The 18,190-nt window shown below is 34.3% G+C and overlaps 1 protein-coding gene across 1 annotated transcript in view; it reads right to left on the bottom strand.

Annotated features, from left to right (window-relative positions):
- The window catches only part of Usp16-45 (ubiquitin specific protease 16/45), a 279,308-nt gene that overhangs the window by 151,278 nt on the left and 109,840 nt on the right, over positions 1-18,190 (bottom strand). Inside the window, exon 8 of the mRNA XM_090402847.1 lies at positions 10,720-10,845. Within this exon, the coding sequence (XP_090258973.1) occupies positions 10,720-10,845 (126 nt within the window). The remainder of the gene's footprint in view (positions 1-10,719; positions 10,846-18,190) is intronic.

The following is an 18,190-nucleotide window of genomic DNA, read 5'->3' on the forward strand; positions in this document are numbered from 1 at the left end:
AAGTAGTGGCCCTTAACCTTTTATGCTTCACGTACCCCTTGGAAATGTGTATGTAACTGGCATATTCCTTGTATAGATAGATAACACTAGAGTTATAGTATAACAATGGGAATAAAATAAAATGTATACACACACACACACACACACACACACGCACACATTACATTTTGTATTCATAAATTACATATATTGATAAACACAAAGAGTGACAAACAATTTAACAAGCATGTATAGACATGAATTACAGTGGTGCGCTTCACTCAGTTTTCAGAAATTAATCACTATCAGTGTTGCCAACTTAGCGACTTTGTTACTAGATCTAGCAACTTTTGAGCTCTCACGGCATACCCCCAAAAATTTTACCACGTACCCCTTGGGATACGTGTGACACACACACTGAGAACCCCTGCTCACGTAAATATTTCTCGGGTGAGAAATATTTACGTGACCCCAGGTATATAGGTATATAAAATAGGTATACAAATCAAACATTCACTGATAATAAATCATAAAGAAATTTATTTTAAAACAATTCTTTGGTATACATATAATTTTACAATTTAAATAAAGAATTACAATACAATAGTCTCAAATTTGGCAGTGTTCATTGGCGTGGCGTGACAGCATGCGCAGTGCAAAGTGTGCATGTTATGTGTTCAGAACCAAGGCTGCAGTGAAGTAGCATGATGCAACAGGAGTGAGCACTGCCAGAAACACCCAGGATTCATTACAAGTTTGATTTTGAATTAATTTTTGGTCGTTATGCATTCAGAAACCTTTTACTGTTGTCAAATTTTTCGCGACCCCCACATTCAGTTACACAACCCACAGTTTAAGAAGCTCTGCTCTAGAGGATAGAATGATTTTGTTAAAGGTAGTTCTTGCTTTAGCAATCTGCTCATGTTCTATAATAGTGACAGCAGAGCCAGATAGGAGGAATGAATAAACCACGATATTTCTGAATTTTGCAAAGGCATTTGGCAGGATTCTGCAATGGAGATTATTCGACAAACTCAAAGGGATGGGGATGCAAAATAAAAAATTATGACATGGACTCAACAGTGGCTGACTAGTTAGTAATGCATTGTTTTGTTGAATTGAATCCATGAAGAGAAGGATAATCATTAGTGAACCACAGGATTCTGTACTTGGGGAAAGGTCTTGAGTGTGATATTAATTACTTACTGATGATGGTAAGCTAGGAAGAGTGATAAGTAATGTAGCTGATAAGAGTCTTGCAAGCTGATTTGAACAGGTTAGTTATATATGCAAGTGACTATGAATATCAGTTTTATATTGCCAAGTGTAAAGTTATGCATTTTGGAGGAGGGCATTATAGGCAGGGTATTATTTAATGATCGTGGAGAGTAAGCTTAACTTTGTTCGCGATAACTTTGAAAAATAAGAAAGTTATTCTCACACTTGACAAAGCTTGAATAAAAGCAGATCTGGATTAATGTGCACAGATATGGTGATCTGCATTTCAAGAAAATAGGGAGAAGTTGAAAAGATACAACAGTAAGTGCAAAACAATAGTTGGCATATGAGGATTGAGGAATGCAGTCTTTAAAGAAGGAAGAAAAGGAGATATGACAGAAACACACAAGTAAGGTAACAGTATAGACATGCAATTTTAAAGCAACTTGGGGGTCATCTCTGGAAGTAGACTAGAGATGCTGTTAGAAAAATACAAGGTCCAGTTTCTTCTTGTGGCATGATAAATATGTGAAATGGGTTGCCATCCGTGTTGTCAGTAAATGTGCTCAAGGAAAGATATGAGTGTCTAAATAAGCTCTCCCTTGATGAGTCATTGGACTCCTTGGAAGTGCATTCATAAGAACAATAATAATAAAATTAATCATAATCATCATTTTGAATAGCTAGCTTTCTTCAGCCCACTACATGTTTCATCCATTTCAGCCAATCTGGTGCATATGTATACATATCTAAATATATATTGTTTTTTTTATCTTATCATCCCATCTTACTGTTGGCCTCAACATCTAGTTCTTAGTGTCCATTCTGTTATTTTCTTTGTCCATTTGTTGTCAGACATTCTTATCATATGCCCTAACTAGTACCATTTATTGCTTTTTATTATTGTTGCTCTATCCACCACCTTTATTTGTTTCCTTAACCAGTTCTTTTTATCTAAGCATGTCATTCCCAGAATGACACTTTCCATGTTTCACTTGTTTTTAGTCTCTCCAACTTGTAAAAATCTCACATAAATGTTTTGCTTAACATTTGTTTCAATTTTTACAGTTTTTATATATGTTTGGTGAGAATTTTATTTAATGAGAAATACATTTTTTTTCTATATGATAAGATAATCTAAAGATATATATATATATGTGATTTGTCATTTATTAATATAGTTATATACTTAGTATTTTCAGAGCAGCCACGTGATTAAGCAGCAGCAGTATAAAAGAATTTAATTGTAGTTATAGGTAGTAAACTTGCTTACCGTATATTATAATCCTTAAGGAATAGTACAGCAATGTTGTATGCATATATTATTTTTAGGTTTGTGTAACAGTAGTATTCGTATGTCATTATTACTGTACTACATGAGAACATTGTAAAAGTAAAGAGTAGGCAAGCAAGGAAGCAGAGCCGAAAAAGTTTAATAAACTACTGAGTTAAGTTCTCAAATGTCAGAAAAGTTTTATATGCATTTTGAATTACTTTCCAAGGATACAGAACTGCAAAGCTAATAAATGAAATACAGTATGATATATCAAGCCTTTGTATGTGAAAATATTCTGTGCTCAATTAAAGGCAAGTGATATATATATATCAATTTGGAAGCAATTTGGAATCTGTTTCGAAAGTTCTAGTATTGGAAATGCGTTTGAAACTGTTCAATTAATATATTCCTGTTGTTTGTGAAATTTTTCTCCATTCTTACTTTGGAAAATTGAAAGATAATTGCATTAAAGGAAACTTCTATATGGCTAAGTGAGACTACAAAATGTTTAACTGAATGCTATTTTTATTTATTTATTTTTATTATTTTGTTTTGTTTCTCAATATTGAATAGAGTATGAGAGAAATTTGAACTCATTTATGTTATTTTAAAAATGGCCATTTAATTAATTTTGTATGTATTATTTATTGTGTATAAATATGTTTAAAGTAAATATTTAAATTTTTTTTGTATAACTGAGTTTCATTATTTTTCAATATTGGGAACACACTCGTAAATCTTTCTTTTCAAACAGTTCAGTAACTTTCCTTGAAATATATCTCTATTCTGGTTAAAAACTTTCCATCCTGATGTTATTCTAGCTGATATTTTATTATCAAATTTAGGGTCACTTGTAATGATTTGTTCCAGGTATTAATATGAACTCAGTATTTTAGTCTATTTTTGATTGATTTCTTATCTATTTTCTTTTTAGAATATTTTCACTATACATAAATTTTTGATTTGTTCATATTTATTTGTAAGTCTACCTCTAGACTTAATTTACTTCTATAATCATGTGTTCTATCTTTTGGTGATGATGATGCTATTAGCATATCATCAGTGAATTGTAGATTACCCAACCATTCCCTATCTATACATATTTAACCCCTCTTTTTTGTCCCAATTCAGTTTTCTCTTAGCATATTCAAGAGTCGATGCAAATAGTTTTGGAGAAATGGAGTCTCCTTGTCCGACCCATCTTTTTATTTCTACGAGGATGGTCTAAAAAGTTCTTGGCCCAACAATGAAAAAACGAATTTATAATTCCAAAATTATTTTTATTTTTCATCATAATCTCCCTTAAGATTAATACATTTATTCCAGCGATGCTCCAGCACCATTATCCCGTCCATGTAGTGGTTCTCAGTAAGATATGCAAAATATCCTGCAATCACCTCTTGATTCCAAGGGAAAAATGCTGACGGGGAACAGTTTTAGTTTTGGGAAGAGACAGACATCAGAGGGAGCAAAATCTGGGGAATAGGGTGGATGTTCCAACAATTCATAGTGCAGATTCCTTAATTTTCCCATTGCTAAAACACTTTTGTGGGCAGGTGCATTTTCCTGATGAAAGATGATTTTTTTCTTCTGCAAACTGGATCTTTTCTCACGAATTTTTTCGTCTAGTCTGGTTAAAAGATCGGAACGATATTCCCCAGTTATTGTTTTACCCTTTTCAAGATAATCAATAAACAAAATGCCTTTAGTGCCAAAACATCGATGCCATGACCTTTCCTGCTGATAGAACCAACTTCGTCTTCTTTGGCACTGAACAACCAGCTTCTGTCCACTGTTTTGACTGCTGTTTGGATTCTGGTGTGTAATGGTGAATCCAAGTCTCATCCATAGTAATAAATTGACCCACAAAATCAGTTTTATTCTTGTTAAAACGCTCCAAGCACTGTTCAGAGATTTTCATGCGAGTGCATTTTTGATCTGTGGTGAGCAAGCGCAGCACCCATCTTGCGCAAAGCTTTTTCATTTGCAATTCTTCATAAAAAATATATCCTACACATTCCTTTGAAATGCATATAGTCTCAGCAATTTCACGCACTTTGACTCACCGGTAATCCAATACCATATTGTGCACTTGATCAATGATTTCTGGTGTTGTTACACTTTTTGGATGTCCTTCACGTGGTTCATCTTCAAGGCTGATATGGCAACATTTAAACTTGGCAGCCTATTTCTTAATTGTCGAAAACAAAGGAGAAGAGTGCCTGTAAACTTTTATGAAATGAGTTATAAAATCTTTGTAAAAATCTTTTACAAAGATTTTATAACCGCACGATACTCAATTTTATCCATTTCAAGGGATACAGACAACACTTTTGCTTCAGACAGCTGTACCAACTTAGGAAAAAAAAAAATCTTGCCAATAGTTTTGCCATCTGTGGTCAAGGCTGAGAACTTTTCAGACCACCCTCATATTTCTCTCTCTTTTCCATCTATATTTATTACTACTGATACCCCCCCTCTCTCTCACATATATATATATGTTCGCGCGGTTAGCCAAGTGGCTATGCCCTTCGCAACCATATGCTTGGGAAAGGAGTGTCCTGGGTTCGATTCCCGTCACTGACATGAGGAGCTTAGGATCTTTCTCAGACATAGTTAAGTTTAGCCGGTCTCTGGCATGGACTGCAGCATTTTTCTCTCCAGTTTATCTGGAGTTTTTCATCCTGCAAGCAGGCAAACCAGCTTCGAGAACTCAATGCTTCTACAAACATAGGATACACCAGGAGGCATAAGGATAACCATCTTATCCTTGTGTATGATTGCATTTAAATGAATAGAAAACCCTCGACATCACAAGGTAAAAGAGGGAAAAAAGGAAGAAGAAGATATATATATATATGAGTTAACATATTAATATAGATATCATTTATTCCTACATGTTTTAAAGCTTCTCATGTAAAAATGAGTCAAAGGCTTTTTTATTTTCATAATCTATGAAAGCAAACGAAATTAATTTATTATATTCTTTAGTTGTTGTTTTTTTTTTCTATTACTTGATTTAAAAATGCTTGTAGATGATGTAAAGTCAAGAATGACAATCTGAAACCTGCTATTTCCCTGGCCTATTACGATTTGACACTATTCTGGTATCTATGTTCTTTTCTTTTTAGAAAGCTTACAAAGGTCTTAGAAAAGAGTTTTAGATCTGTAATTTCTTATATCAGTTTTATCAGTTAGTATTTCATGAAGTCCAAGTGATATTCCATTTCTGTATGCATTTTTTATTTCATTATCTTTGATTGCATATTCATTGCAATTTTTAATATCTCTTTCTCTACTATTATTCTTCTAAATTTCTTTTCCCTTATTTGTATATAATTCTTGATAAGGTTTAGCTATAATCAAACATTGTTGTTCTGTTTGTAGCTGGCATTCCATTTTCATCTTTTACAGTTTTCATATAAAGATTACCTATATTATCATTAAGTTTTCTTTTGTTTATACTTGTAATTTTCTATTGTTGTTCTTATCATTTTTGTATTAAAATTTGTTATGCTCTCTCTCTTTGTTTCTTTTAAATTTCAGTATATGCTATGTTTCTCATACCACATGCATCTTATTTCATATTTCTTCTTTTTCTATTAGGTCTTTTGTTTCCTTTCCTTTTTTTTTTTTGATTTGCCTATTTCTGTTCTTTTTAAATTCATAAAAATATTTTGGCATTCCTTATTATACTTGTTAAGATACCGTTGAAAATTCCAATATTTGATTAATTTTTTTTTTTCAATGTAATAATAAGATCAAATTTGCTATTTTCCCTAAAAACTGAATCTAAATAGAGAAACAATTAACCTGTTCTATATATTTAATACTGAAAATACAGTTTGTTTTCCCTACCCTTTTATTTCATAGTCTTTTTAATGTTCCCTTTCATACCAAATTAATCTCACCAAAGATTCTTGAAAATTTTCAACAAATTTACAATTACTCTGATATGTGCAATGAAAATGAAAAAAATACAGTCCTATGCACAAGAAGTCTCAAAACACAACCTATAATGCAAGAATGCTGTGTGCAGAGGTAAGTGGGGCAGTGAGAAAGAAGGAATATGTTGATGCGAGCAGTAGGAGACAGTTGTCTCTCATCTTCTTTATACCCTCTTTTATCTTGTGGTGTCAAGGGTTTATTAATCATTGGAACTCAAACCGTTCACAGGATAAGGTGGTCAGCCCCCTATGCCCTGGTGTATCCTATGTCTTGTAGTAGTGTTTTCAAGGCTGGTTTGTCTGCTTTGTGGGATGAAAAACCCCATGATAAACTGGGGAAAAAACCCTACTGTCCACGCTCAAGACTGGCTAACTTGATTATGGCTGAGGAAGATTCTTCAGCTCCTCACATCATCGAACCTAGGACACTCCTTCCCCTAGGCATATGGTTGCGAAGAGCACAGCCACTAGGCTAACTGCACGGACACCATAGTTGTTGCTGCTAAGGAAAATGGTATGGGAAAGGCTGTTCCACAGAACAGCAGTAGATGGAATGAAAGAAAATAATGAGAAGTAAGTCAATAAGTTTGACAATAAACTGTGTATGAACAATGACCAGCAGCTGCTTAAGTTTTTACAAATATAGAGGAAAGTGGAGGAATGATGCTAGCCAGTTTGGTGGAGACAATGTCCATGAAAATATCTACAAAAAAAAACATAATGCAGAAATAGAGTACCTATGAAAACAGATTGTAGGGAATCCATGAGCGAGATATATTTGTATCTGGAAAGGCTAGAAGCATAAGTCAAACCCGAGAAGAGAAATCTGATCCTAACTAGAGATCTGGATATTATCAAAAGTAAGAGGGAGAGTGCAGCAAAATCTTTCTTATGAGGAAACAAGACCACAACTGTGATTTGGTGAAGTTCACTAGATTATCCTCTTTCCACAGTGATTTCTGTAGTACAGAATAGTACGGAAATCACTGTATAAGATACCAGTTATGGAATATCTGGAAGTTTGAATTATTTGTGCATTGCAAGATTTGTTGAGTGATGAAGAGGAATGGAGACGGTCATTAATATACACAAAGAAGAAGAATGCAAGTAAAAGCACAGAGATTTCTCCTTAATGCTGGAATATACCAATCTCTGAGATGAGGGAAATGGGAAGATTTTGATGGCTGACTTTTATTTCTTTGATAGATGGTTCTGTCTCTTTGGATATATATCCCTCAATGCTGGAGAATACCCAGCATTAAGTCTGAACAAGTGATATAGGAGTAAATGGATGTAAATTCTGGGGTCCAGATTTTCAGTATAACTGGGAGATTTATTAGTATATATAGACAAATGAAGTATGTACTCTTTGTGATGTAGTAGAAGGTGATTTTTCCTGGTCAGCTATGACCAGGAAAATGTGAGCAATTTATTTATTTATTGGAGGAGAAGGCTGATAGGTTTTTTTTTGTTTTTTTTTAGGAGGGGGGGGGGTATGTTACCATGGTGCCATCAGAATATGAGAGAAAGAGGGAGAGGTGAAATACAAAGTGCAGAAAATGCACCAAAAGCCATAGGATCTAGAAAGCTCAACTGCCAATGGAGCAGGAGACGATTTTTTTTTGCATCTGGCTTTTGGCAATTTGATTTTTTGTTTAACATCTGCAGGTTGTCGACAATGCTGAGAGTTTCTGACATAAGCTATTTGAAATATCAATTTTTATCTTGGGCTGATTTGGCATATTTGTCAAAGAACCACAGCTTAGATAATAGCTAAGAGATTATGTGTGTAGTGGAGGTTCAATTATTTGGTCAAAGAAGGTGTTTGGATCAGGATGGAAGGAAACAGCAATTAGACCATGAAAATACAGGAGAGAGAGAGAGAGAGAGAGAGAGAGAGAGAGAGAGAGAGTGTCATAATCAACTCATTCATTACTGATGAAATACCAGAATAAACAAGGCTGAGATAGCTTGGCAAAGCCAATCTGTAGAAAAGGAAACATGGACAGCATTATGGTCCTGGTATGTAGTGGATGGTAGATGAACAATATGTGAGATCATCAGAAATATCAAATACTTCAAATTAGAGAAGGAAAGCTAGTCTGAATGGACTGCGAAGTCTCCATGGAAGATGATCTCCCCCTTTTGGGCATTTAGACTGTAGGAAATCAACTTTCAAAGACAAAAAAATAAGAAAGTTCCTATTTAACAGATAAGCTTAGGTGTTGGTGGTTATTCATGACTTATTTTTAACAGTATTAACAACACCAAAGAAACTATTTTATCAAAAGATGTTTTATGAATTTCAAATCATCATCATCAGAGCATAACACAGCTTGTATATGTGATAGCAAGTAAGTGAAACAATACAATTGTAAGGGACAAAAGATTGAAAGTCCTATTTTAGCATCCTCTAATTTGTAAAAAAATAAAAAATAAAAATAAAAAATAAAATAAAATAAAATTACATCTATGTGGCAGTTGCTCTTAAGATAACAGCCCCAAATTTTTGGCAAATTAATGCAACCATATTTGTTCAGGTTAGGAGAATTCTTCATAGTAATGGCTGACTCAAAAAATAATCTTTTGGATTACGATAACGATTTCTAAATAGCACATCTGTTTTCTTCCATCTAATCTTAATGCGAAGGGGTGTCCAAAGAGTGGTCTGCCAGTCCTGACTTGCCATAATAATAGTAGCAAATGTATTTTTTTTATGTTCTTCCAGGCAGATGTTAATTGATCTTCCTGTTTGCCCATAATAGGCCAAGTCTCAGGGAACTTCATACACTCCAGGGTATGCTAGAGGATGAAGTTTAAGGATAAACTTCAACCTCTAGCATGTCCTGGAGTTTCTTGGTAAGTCATACCCATTTTCAATTTTTTTTTAAATCATGGTGATCTTATGATTTTGAAATGATAAAAGGACAAGCAATAATGAAACTGTTTGTTTTTATTTAATTAGAGAAGCACTGTCACTAAAGCTTCAAATATATTGCATGATGAAGGTGAGTGGCCAATCGCGCAAATAATGTTGATAATTAAAATTTAAATGCATTTATTTTATAAATAATGTGAGCAATTTATTTATTCATTCGTATGAGGGTCCCCCCCCCCTTTTCTTGCCCATCCATTAGGATGGATTGAGCACATTTAATGAATGATTAAGCATATGTATTTCATGATTGTAAATTCATGCATATACACGGAGCCGGTTTGCTTGTTCTGAGGAACGAACACCTGAGTTTCAAGGTGGGAAAAAACCCTCTACCTCCGTATGAGACTGGCTAACTCACCTTTAGTTGAAAGAGACCAGATAAAGGTTCCACACATCTTGGATGGGAATCAAACCCAGGTCTTTCAGACCAAAGAAGGGCCTTGTCTATACCGACTGAGCTGTGAAGGCTCTACATCTTCTTCTTCTTCTTCTTCTTCTACGCGTTATTCCTGCTTCTCATGCAGGGTCCGCATGTTACTTTAGATGCGACTTCTTTGTTAGTACTACTCCCAACCGACCCGTCGCCTGGTCTGCCGCTGGGGGGGGATATATTTTTGACTGTAGAGGCATATGTTCATGGGCCGGTTTGCCTGTTTGCAGGAAGAAAAACGCCAGATAAACTGGCGGAAAAAACCCTACTGACCGTGCCCAAGACCGGTAAACTTGGCTATGCCTGAGGAAGATCCTCAAATTCCTCACGTCTACAACAGGAATCGAACCTGGGACACTCCTTCCCCAAGCATATGGTTGCGAAGCGCAAAGCCACTAGGCTAACCGCGCGGGTCTGCGAAGGCTCTACATGAGCAATTAAAATTATAATGAATACTGAGAATTTAATTATAAATGTCGATTTATTTTTCCCGAAAAACTTTAGTTTTCAAAAATCCCCGCACATATCTTGAACACGATTTTTTTTAACTTTAATTTTGAGGAAAAATGTGCGAGTTATATTCGAGTAAATACAGTATTGATATTCAACAAACCATACAGCTGAGGAGTTAAAACAACAATAATCCTTTAATCAAGTGTAAGGAAACAAAGCTTGCATGTGAAGTATCATCAAGACTGGACAACTTTATTTGCTTACACTTAGATAAAGGATTAAACAATTTAATTTCTTGGCAAGTTTAATTTTTTTTTTAAAAAACTGTTTGTTGTCCTCACCTCTAATACAAGATGGCACTAAGTAGATATTTGTCCAACTGCTAACTGAAACAATATTTGTAACAGATGATTTCTACATACAAGATTTGCAATTTAAAACAAATTAAATAAACTTAAAATACATAAGTGCAACTTACCAGAAAACAAGTGTCTTTATTCAAGCTATATTTTTCTAAGGATGATGGCTGACTGACATGCCAAACATAATCTTTCTGACATTGCATTTCTAAGTGCTTTAAGAATAATGATGTATGACTCAGATTCTTGAAGCAAAAGAAAAATAATAAATGAACAAATAAATCACTTAGTCAACGCCATGTAAGGAAAATAAGCATGAGCATTAAAAAGACAGATAATTTAAACCAAACATTTAAAAAAAAAAAATCCTAAGTATCACTCATACCATATGTTTTCAACAGAAAACTTCCTCTACTCTGTACAAATAAAAAAAGATAACAATGGCCATAATAAGCTCCAGCATCATCATACATTTTCTTAATAAGTGAAGACAGGTAGGTAAATAAACCACTGTCATATAGAAAATTTTATCGTATAATGAAGCACTGCTCTTTTTTTTTTTTTTTTTTATTGTACATATATGTAACTGACTAATAGCATTTTTAAATAGTCATATATGTGCATAAATGCCATAAATAAAGCATTTATTTATGTCAATTATGCAAACAAAAAATTTATAACAATTTTAGCAAATGTAAAGGTTATTCTCATGAATAGCATGGCTTAAGAGAATACGCAAACCAGTTGTTTTTATTGTCAGTCTACACGACTAAAAGTTTTCCCATTTCGGCAATTTTACAGATAACTGTAGTATTAATTAGTGTAGCACTTTTCACTTTATCTTTGTAAAAACAGTATGTTATGCAGTGAGTTTAGCCTGAGGTCCATCTCAGTATTTGATATACCAATGTCACCAAATTTGATAATTTTATTAAATCTTAGTATGTAATAAATAGGTTTAAGCATCTTCTTTTTACTGGAAGCAACAGCACTATTAACAATAAAATGAAAAAATGGTTATAAACAGTTTATAATTTGCAGTGAAACACTAAAACTCAGAGGGATGTAGCAAACAACGTGTCATAGACAAAGACAAAGAGTTCAAGAAAATTGCATATTGAATGATTCACAGGAGTATCATGTTACTAAAACCATCATATGAGCAAAAGCAGAGTTATATAAATGGAGCTAGTGATAATTGATAAGTGCTGTATGAGCAAATGCAGTGTCGTATAAATGGCAATTAATTAATTGAAAAGCATTTATTATTATTATTATTGTATGAGTAGATTGTTGTAAAGTGAAGCATCATAAGGCAGGGCATTACTGTGCAGAGTTGAAGTCTTGTTAGTGTGTGTGTGAGTGTATACGCGCGCTAGCTGAGGAGGCTCCTGATGGTGGATTTCTAGTAATTTCTAGTAATTTTGTCTGTAAGGCTATTAAAGAAGTATTGGCTGAACACCAAAACATCTAGACTCAGATTATAAAACTTCTGTTATATTATGATTGCTATGTTACAAAACATAGCAATCATTAGATTTTTATGTAGCTTTCGTAAATAAACCTTGAATGGGTTCAGCCTGAAAAGAGTCCATACCTAACTGTTGGCTTTTTTTTTTACAACTTAGTATGCAAAATGGTTGGCATACTCACAAGCACAGTGTGCTGATTAAGATCATCAACCATTTACATAATAAATTTTCTTTCAATGATTGGGTTCTGAAAGTGAGAAATTTTATGAAATTAATAGCATAAGCCACACATGCTTTATTTATTTTTTTTTTTTTTTCATAAACTAATTATGAAATGAGTGGATTTTCATCATTCTACAGCATAGTGCATATCCAAAGTAATTATGGATTTAAAAAAATACCTGATTTATTAACAAAAAGACAAACAAAGATTAATAACAGCTGAAATGAAATTTATGAGAAAAACTGCAAAGTATACTCTATTCCATCACAAAAGAAATGAAGAAATTGTAAAAGAATTAAACCAGGAATCAGTAATAGAAAAAATTAAAAAATATAAACATAAATGGATGAAACATGTTGAAAGAATGAAAACAGAAAGATTACCAAAACAAGCCTTAAATTACAAACCACTGGGAAAAAGAAAACCAGAAGTTCTCTTAAGAGAATTCAACGATGACTTCTAAGGCCGGAACAGACCACTCCAGGCCTAAATCCTTCAGAAGCATGATGACCTGATTTATGATGGAAAGTTATATAAATAATCCCATTTACACACACACACACACACACACACACACACACACACACACACACACACACACACACACACACACACACACACACACACACACACGTGAGAAATTAAATTCCCAGAATGCACACATAAAAACCATATTTGTACACTGGTGGCTATTACCTTTAAAGTAATCCTCTTGTGCAGCAATGCACTAAGTCAGACAATGATGTTATTGTTCAAACAGTTTAAGAACTCATCTTCTGGAATGCTATTTCTTACTTTTACCATATGATGTTGAATGTCAGAAAATCTGTATTCTTCCAAGGAATTATTCCATTTTAGGAACAGCCAAAAGTTGTAAGCAAACACAAACTAAGTCTGGTGAATACAGAGGATGTCTGTGACTGATTTTTATTTATTTTTTTTTTAGCCAGAAACTTATAGGCAGCTGCTAAATCATGTACAGAAGCACTGTCATGATAGACAACCCAACTGTTTGGCCAAAGTTTACATCTCTTTTTACGAACAGCTTCACATTACCTTCAGCATTTCTAAATAACCATGTTTGTTCACTCTTTGCCCTGTCAGATCCAACTAACTGCTACACTATTCTACATTTTCAAATGTGCAGTGAGTTTGTGTCATCCAGTTCTTTCGTTGTCTTTCATGTCTTCCCTCTTTAAACCTCTTATGACACTCAAATATATGCTTGAATTTTTCATTGCATCATCATAAACTGCACTTAACATGTCTAGAGTTCTCATTGGCAATTTTACCTGACTTTATACAAAAGCCGTTCTAAATTCTGTTCACTCTCCTTTTTCTGCCAAAAGTAACAAATACATACATGCAAACTCTACCATTGCTTGTCAACTACTGGCTGGCTTGTTTTGATATGACTCAAGGCAACAGCACAGACATGACCAAACACATACAGGATGAGTCACCATGACAGTATGAAGCCATTCCAGGATTTTAACTGTCACACTTTATGTGTATGTATGTATGTGTGTGTGTGTGTGTGTATGGGGGAAGAGGTGCACCTAGGTGCGCACGGGAACTGGCGATCTTGGGGTACCCGAGCTGAAGATATTGAGTCATGGCAGTATAACCATTATATCTGGTTAGAAGGAAATGTCCAACCCACCAAGCTGCATGGAAGGCAACGGAGAACCTCCATGCATACTTTTTCTCTTTCTCCAAGTAATGATGAACAAGTCAATATGAAAGAATGAATTATGCACAAGAACAGGGAGAGGGTTTGTAGAGCTATGTTGGAGTTCCAGGAGGATAAGACCTCAAATGATGCTGCAGGATCAAAGCCTCCTGGAAGTTCTGGAGCTAATGTAAGGACACAACATAAGAAAATGAACCTCAAAGAAAATACAAATATGGGCACCTGGAATGTTAATTCAATGTATCAAGCAGGGAAGATGGCCAATGTTATCAGAGAAAAATGAAAAGAATGAAGATATCAATTCTTGAACTCTCAGATGTTAGATGATGGATTCAGATTTATTTACTCAGGAGGAGAAGAACATCAAAGGGGGGGGGGGGGGATTGGAATAATGTTGGATAAAAGGATAGCCAATATGATGGAGGGATATTGGCAGAGATCTGAAAGAGGGATTGCTTTGAAAATAAAGGCCAAACCTAGAAATATCCTCATAACTCAAGTATACTTACCAACAACAGATCATGCAGATGAAGAAGTTGAAGAGATCTATCAACAAATAGAGGAATGTTTACATTTGAAAAATAACAGAGATATACTGATAGTAATGGAATATATGAATGCAAAGATAGAGAAAGGAAGAGAGGATGGTCTGGTGGGCCCTTGGGGCTTGGGAGAAAGAAATGAAAGGGGAGAAGACTGGTGGAGTTTTGCAGAAAACATGAATCGATAGTGACTAACACCTGGTTTCAACAACATGAGAGAAGACTGTATACTTGGTGAGCACCTGGACAGAGAGGTGAAGAAATCAGACTGATTATATATTAATTAACTCAAGATATAGAAATATAATAAAAAAAATGCAAAAACTTATCCTGGAACAGATTGCAATAATAACCATAACCTGCTCACAATTAAAGTAAAAATCATAATAAAATGAATAAATAAAGAAAATGAAACTAGAAAAATAAGAATTGATGGACTAAAAAGAAAAGATATCAGAGAGAAATATCAAGCTGAACTAGAAAATAAGATCAGCAGTATTGATACTGATAGACCCTTAGAAGTAATCTGGACTGATCTAAGAGAGAAAATCAAGGAATGTGCTAAAGGTCTTCTGGGTGAGGCAGAGAGCAGAGGAAGGAAGCCCTGGATTACTGAGGAGGTGATAGAAAAAATGGATGAAAGAAGAAAATGGAAGAATAAGAACAGTGACGAAGCCCACGTCAGGTATAAAGAGATCAATAAACAAGTAAAAATTCTGGCTAAAAAGGCAAAGGAAGACTGGCTCAATCAGGCCTGCAAGGAAATAGAGGAAAATGATACAGCAAAGGATATGAGAAAAGTCTATGAAGGCTTGAACTTGATTTCAGGGAAGAAGAGAAGGATAAAAAGCAGTGCTTTGAAGGATGAAGAGGAAAGATTTTTGTTGGAAAAAAAAATGAAAAAATGATAAGATGGAAGAAGTATGTTACAGAACTTTATGGAGATGAAGTAAATCTGGAAAGTGATCAGATAGAAAATGATGATGCCACAGAAATTAAGGAATGGGAAACCGAAGCAGCCATTAAAAGAATAAAGGATAGGAACGTTCCAGGAGTGGGTGATATTCAAGGAGAGTTACTGAAGGCATTGGGAAAGGAAGGAATAAAACTTCTATCCATCATCTTTAATAGAAGTCTGGAGGAGGATAGAATATCTAAAGACTTCGTAAGATCTATTTTTATTCCTATTCCCAAGACTATAGGAACGATGGATTGCAGCAAGCACAGAACTATCAGCTTGATTAGCCACATTGCAAAAGTCTTAATCAACATAATATATAGAAGAATGGAACAGATGATAGAGAGGGAATGAAATGAAGCACAGTTTGGTTTCAAAAGAAATGGGAACCAGGGAAGCTATCACAACACTACGGATATTGGGGGAAAGAATGATCAAGTGCAATGAAGATTTATATCTATGCTTTGTGGACTATGAAAAAGCTTTCGATAACATTAATCACTCTATTTTATTTGATATTTTGCATAAAATAGGAATAGATAAAAATATTATGAGAATTTTGTTCAGAATATACAAAACTCAAGAAGCCAAGGTCAGATTTGAAGAAGAGGATACTGAATGAATCTCCATAAGAAAGGATGTAAGGCAAGGATGTGGGATATCCCCACTCCTTTTTAATGTCTATAGTGAATGGATGATGCCTTGGAAGACCTGAAGGACGGAATAAAGATAAACGGACATCTGATAAATAATATAAGATATACAGATGACATTGTACTTATGAGTAAAACAGAGGAAGGCTTGCAAATAATTTTGAATAGACTGAACAGGGTTGGAAATGAGAGATATAAAATGAAAATAAACATTCAGAAGACAAAAGTAATGAAGATTTCAAGGAAAGGAAATGATGGGATGGAAATCACTTTGAACAGACATAGAATAGAAAATGTAAAAAATTTTGAATACCTTGGGAGTTGGATAACAGAAGACAATAGATCTAATTATGAAATTAAGAACAGAATTAAAAAAGCAAAAGCAGCATTTTTCCAAATATACCACATATTAGGAAATAGAAATCTGAACTAACAGTTGAAAGTAAAAATCCTCAAGACAATGATTCTGAAGCATGGGGACATATGGATGTGAGTCCTGGACGATCGCTCATCTCTTTATTGATCGTCCTGGATGATCAATAAGGAAATGAGTGACTGACTGAATGCATTTGAAGTGTGGTGCTTGAGAAAAATGGATCGTATCAGATGGACTGAAAGAGTGAGCAATGAAGAGGATTCAAAATGAAAAGAGACTATATGGCTAGTATCCAAAGAAGAAAAAATAGCATTTGCAGGACATTTGATGAGGGGTTCTTCTGGAGAGCTTCCCAGAATAGTATTGTAGGGGATGGTGGAGGGAAGAAGATTAAGAGGAAGACCCTGGCTACAATGGAAAGACAACATCAAAGATTGGACGGGCAAGAGTCTTACAGAAGCAAGAGATAGAGAGGCATGGAAGCGGACTGTTCATCAACTGCAACCCTCTTAAAGAGGAGGCCACAGGATTAGATTAGATTAGTAGAGTACATGTATTGAGACAATTTCTATGGTATTATAAAAATGGTTTTGAGGAAAAAAAAAAAAAAAAAATTTATATATATATATATATATATATATATATATATATATATATATATATATATTTGATAAATCTAATTTTGGAAATGACAAGTGATCAATCCGTTCAGCCGTAGTGAGCCAATTTCTCTTTTACAGGAGGAAAAACTTTGTTACCTTTATCTATATGAGATAAGCAAGCTCATTTTCAGCCAAAACGCTCTCATAAATGTTCTAGATGGGAAATTGATATCCTTCCAATCAAAGAGCATCATCAGGGACAATTCATGTATACAGTAATCTATGTTTAGATGCCCTTCAAAACATTAATCACTGAAAGTTATGAGATGAAGTTTATTGATTCATGGAATAGCAATGTCCCACAACATGTGCAAATGTATATTAGACACATTGATTTCATTATTTTCAGACCACCATGATGTCAAGACACACACACACACACACACACACACACACACACTGCTGAAAGCCTCACTCTCACATGTACAGCTCATCATACCTTGATTTAAATGCATTCACTGTCTCTGCACTTGCCACACTTTCAAGACAATGCATTCCAATCGCCCACCACTCCAATGCAAAAAATCTACTCCACGCTTCCTTGCTCACCCCTTTATACAGTTTTCAGGGATGTTCTCTTGTTCTCCCCCATCTCCAACCATTCTATGAAAAGAATAAAAGATGCCAAAAAATTATATTCTTGATTTAATCAAGAATATAATTTTGATTAATATACCTTAATATTAATTAATTAATATATACCTTGATTTAATTTTGCTTACACTATATCCAAGTGTAAGCAAACAAAGTTTGAACCTAAAATATTTTCAGGACAGGGAAACTCATACATAGAGGCTAATGTATGAGTTGCCCTGTATATTAAACCAAGAATATAATTTCTTGGTTTAATATAAACTTGGCATCTTTAATTCATAGTATAAACTTGGTAGTGGAAAAACTTCAAACAACATTCCATGAAAAATCTCACCCATATTAAACTGGTAATTATCCCTTACCAACTTATATGTCTCAATCCCCCCCCCCTTCTATTCACTAGGTTTTGCAGTTTGC

This window comes from Typopeltis vanoorti, chromosome 13, assembly GCF_054136105.1.
Source record: "Typopeltis vanoorti isolate ZY-2024b chromosome 13, IOZ_Tvanoo_1.0, whole genome shotgun sequence".
In the NCBI taxonomy this organism is placed as follows: Eukaryota; Metazoa; Arthropoda; class Arachnida; order Uropygi; family Thelyphonidae; genus Typopeltis; species Typopeltis vanoorti.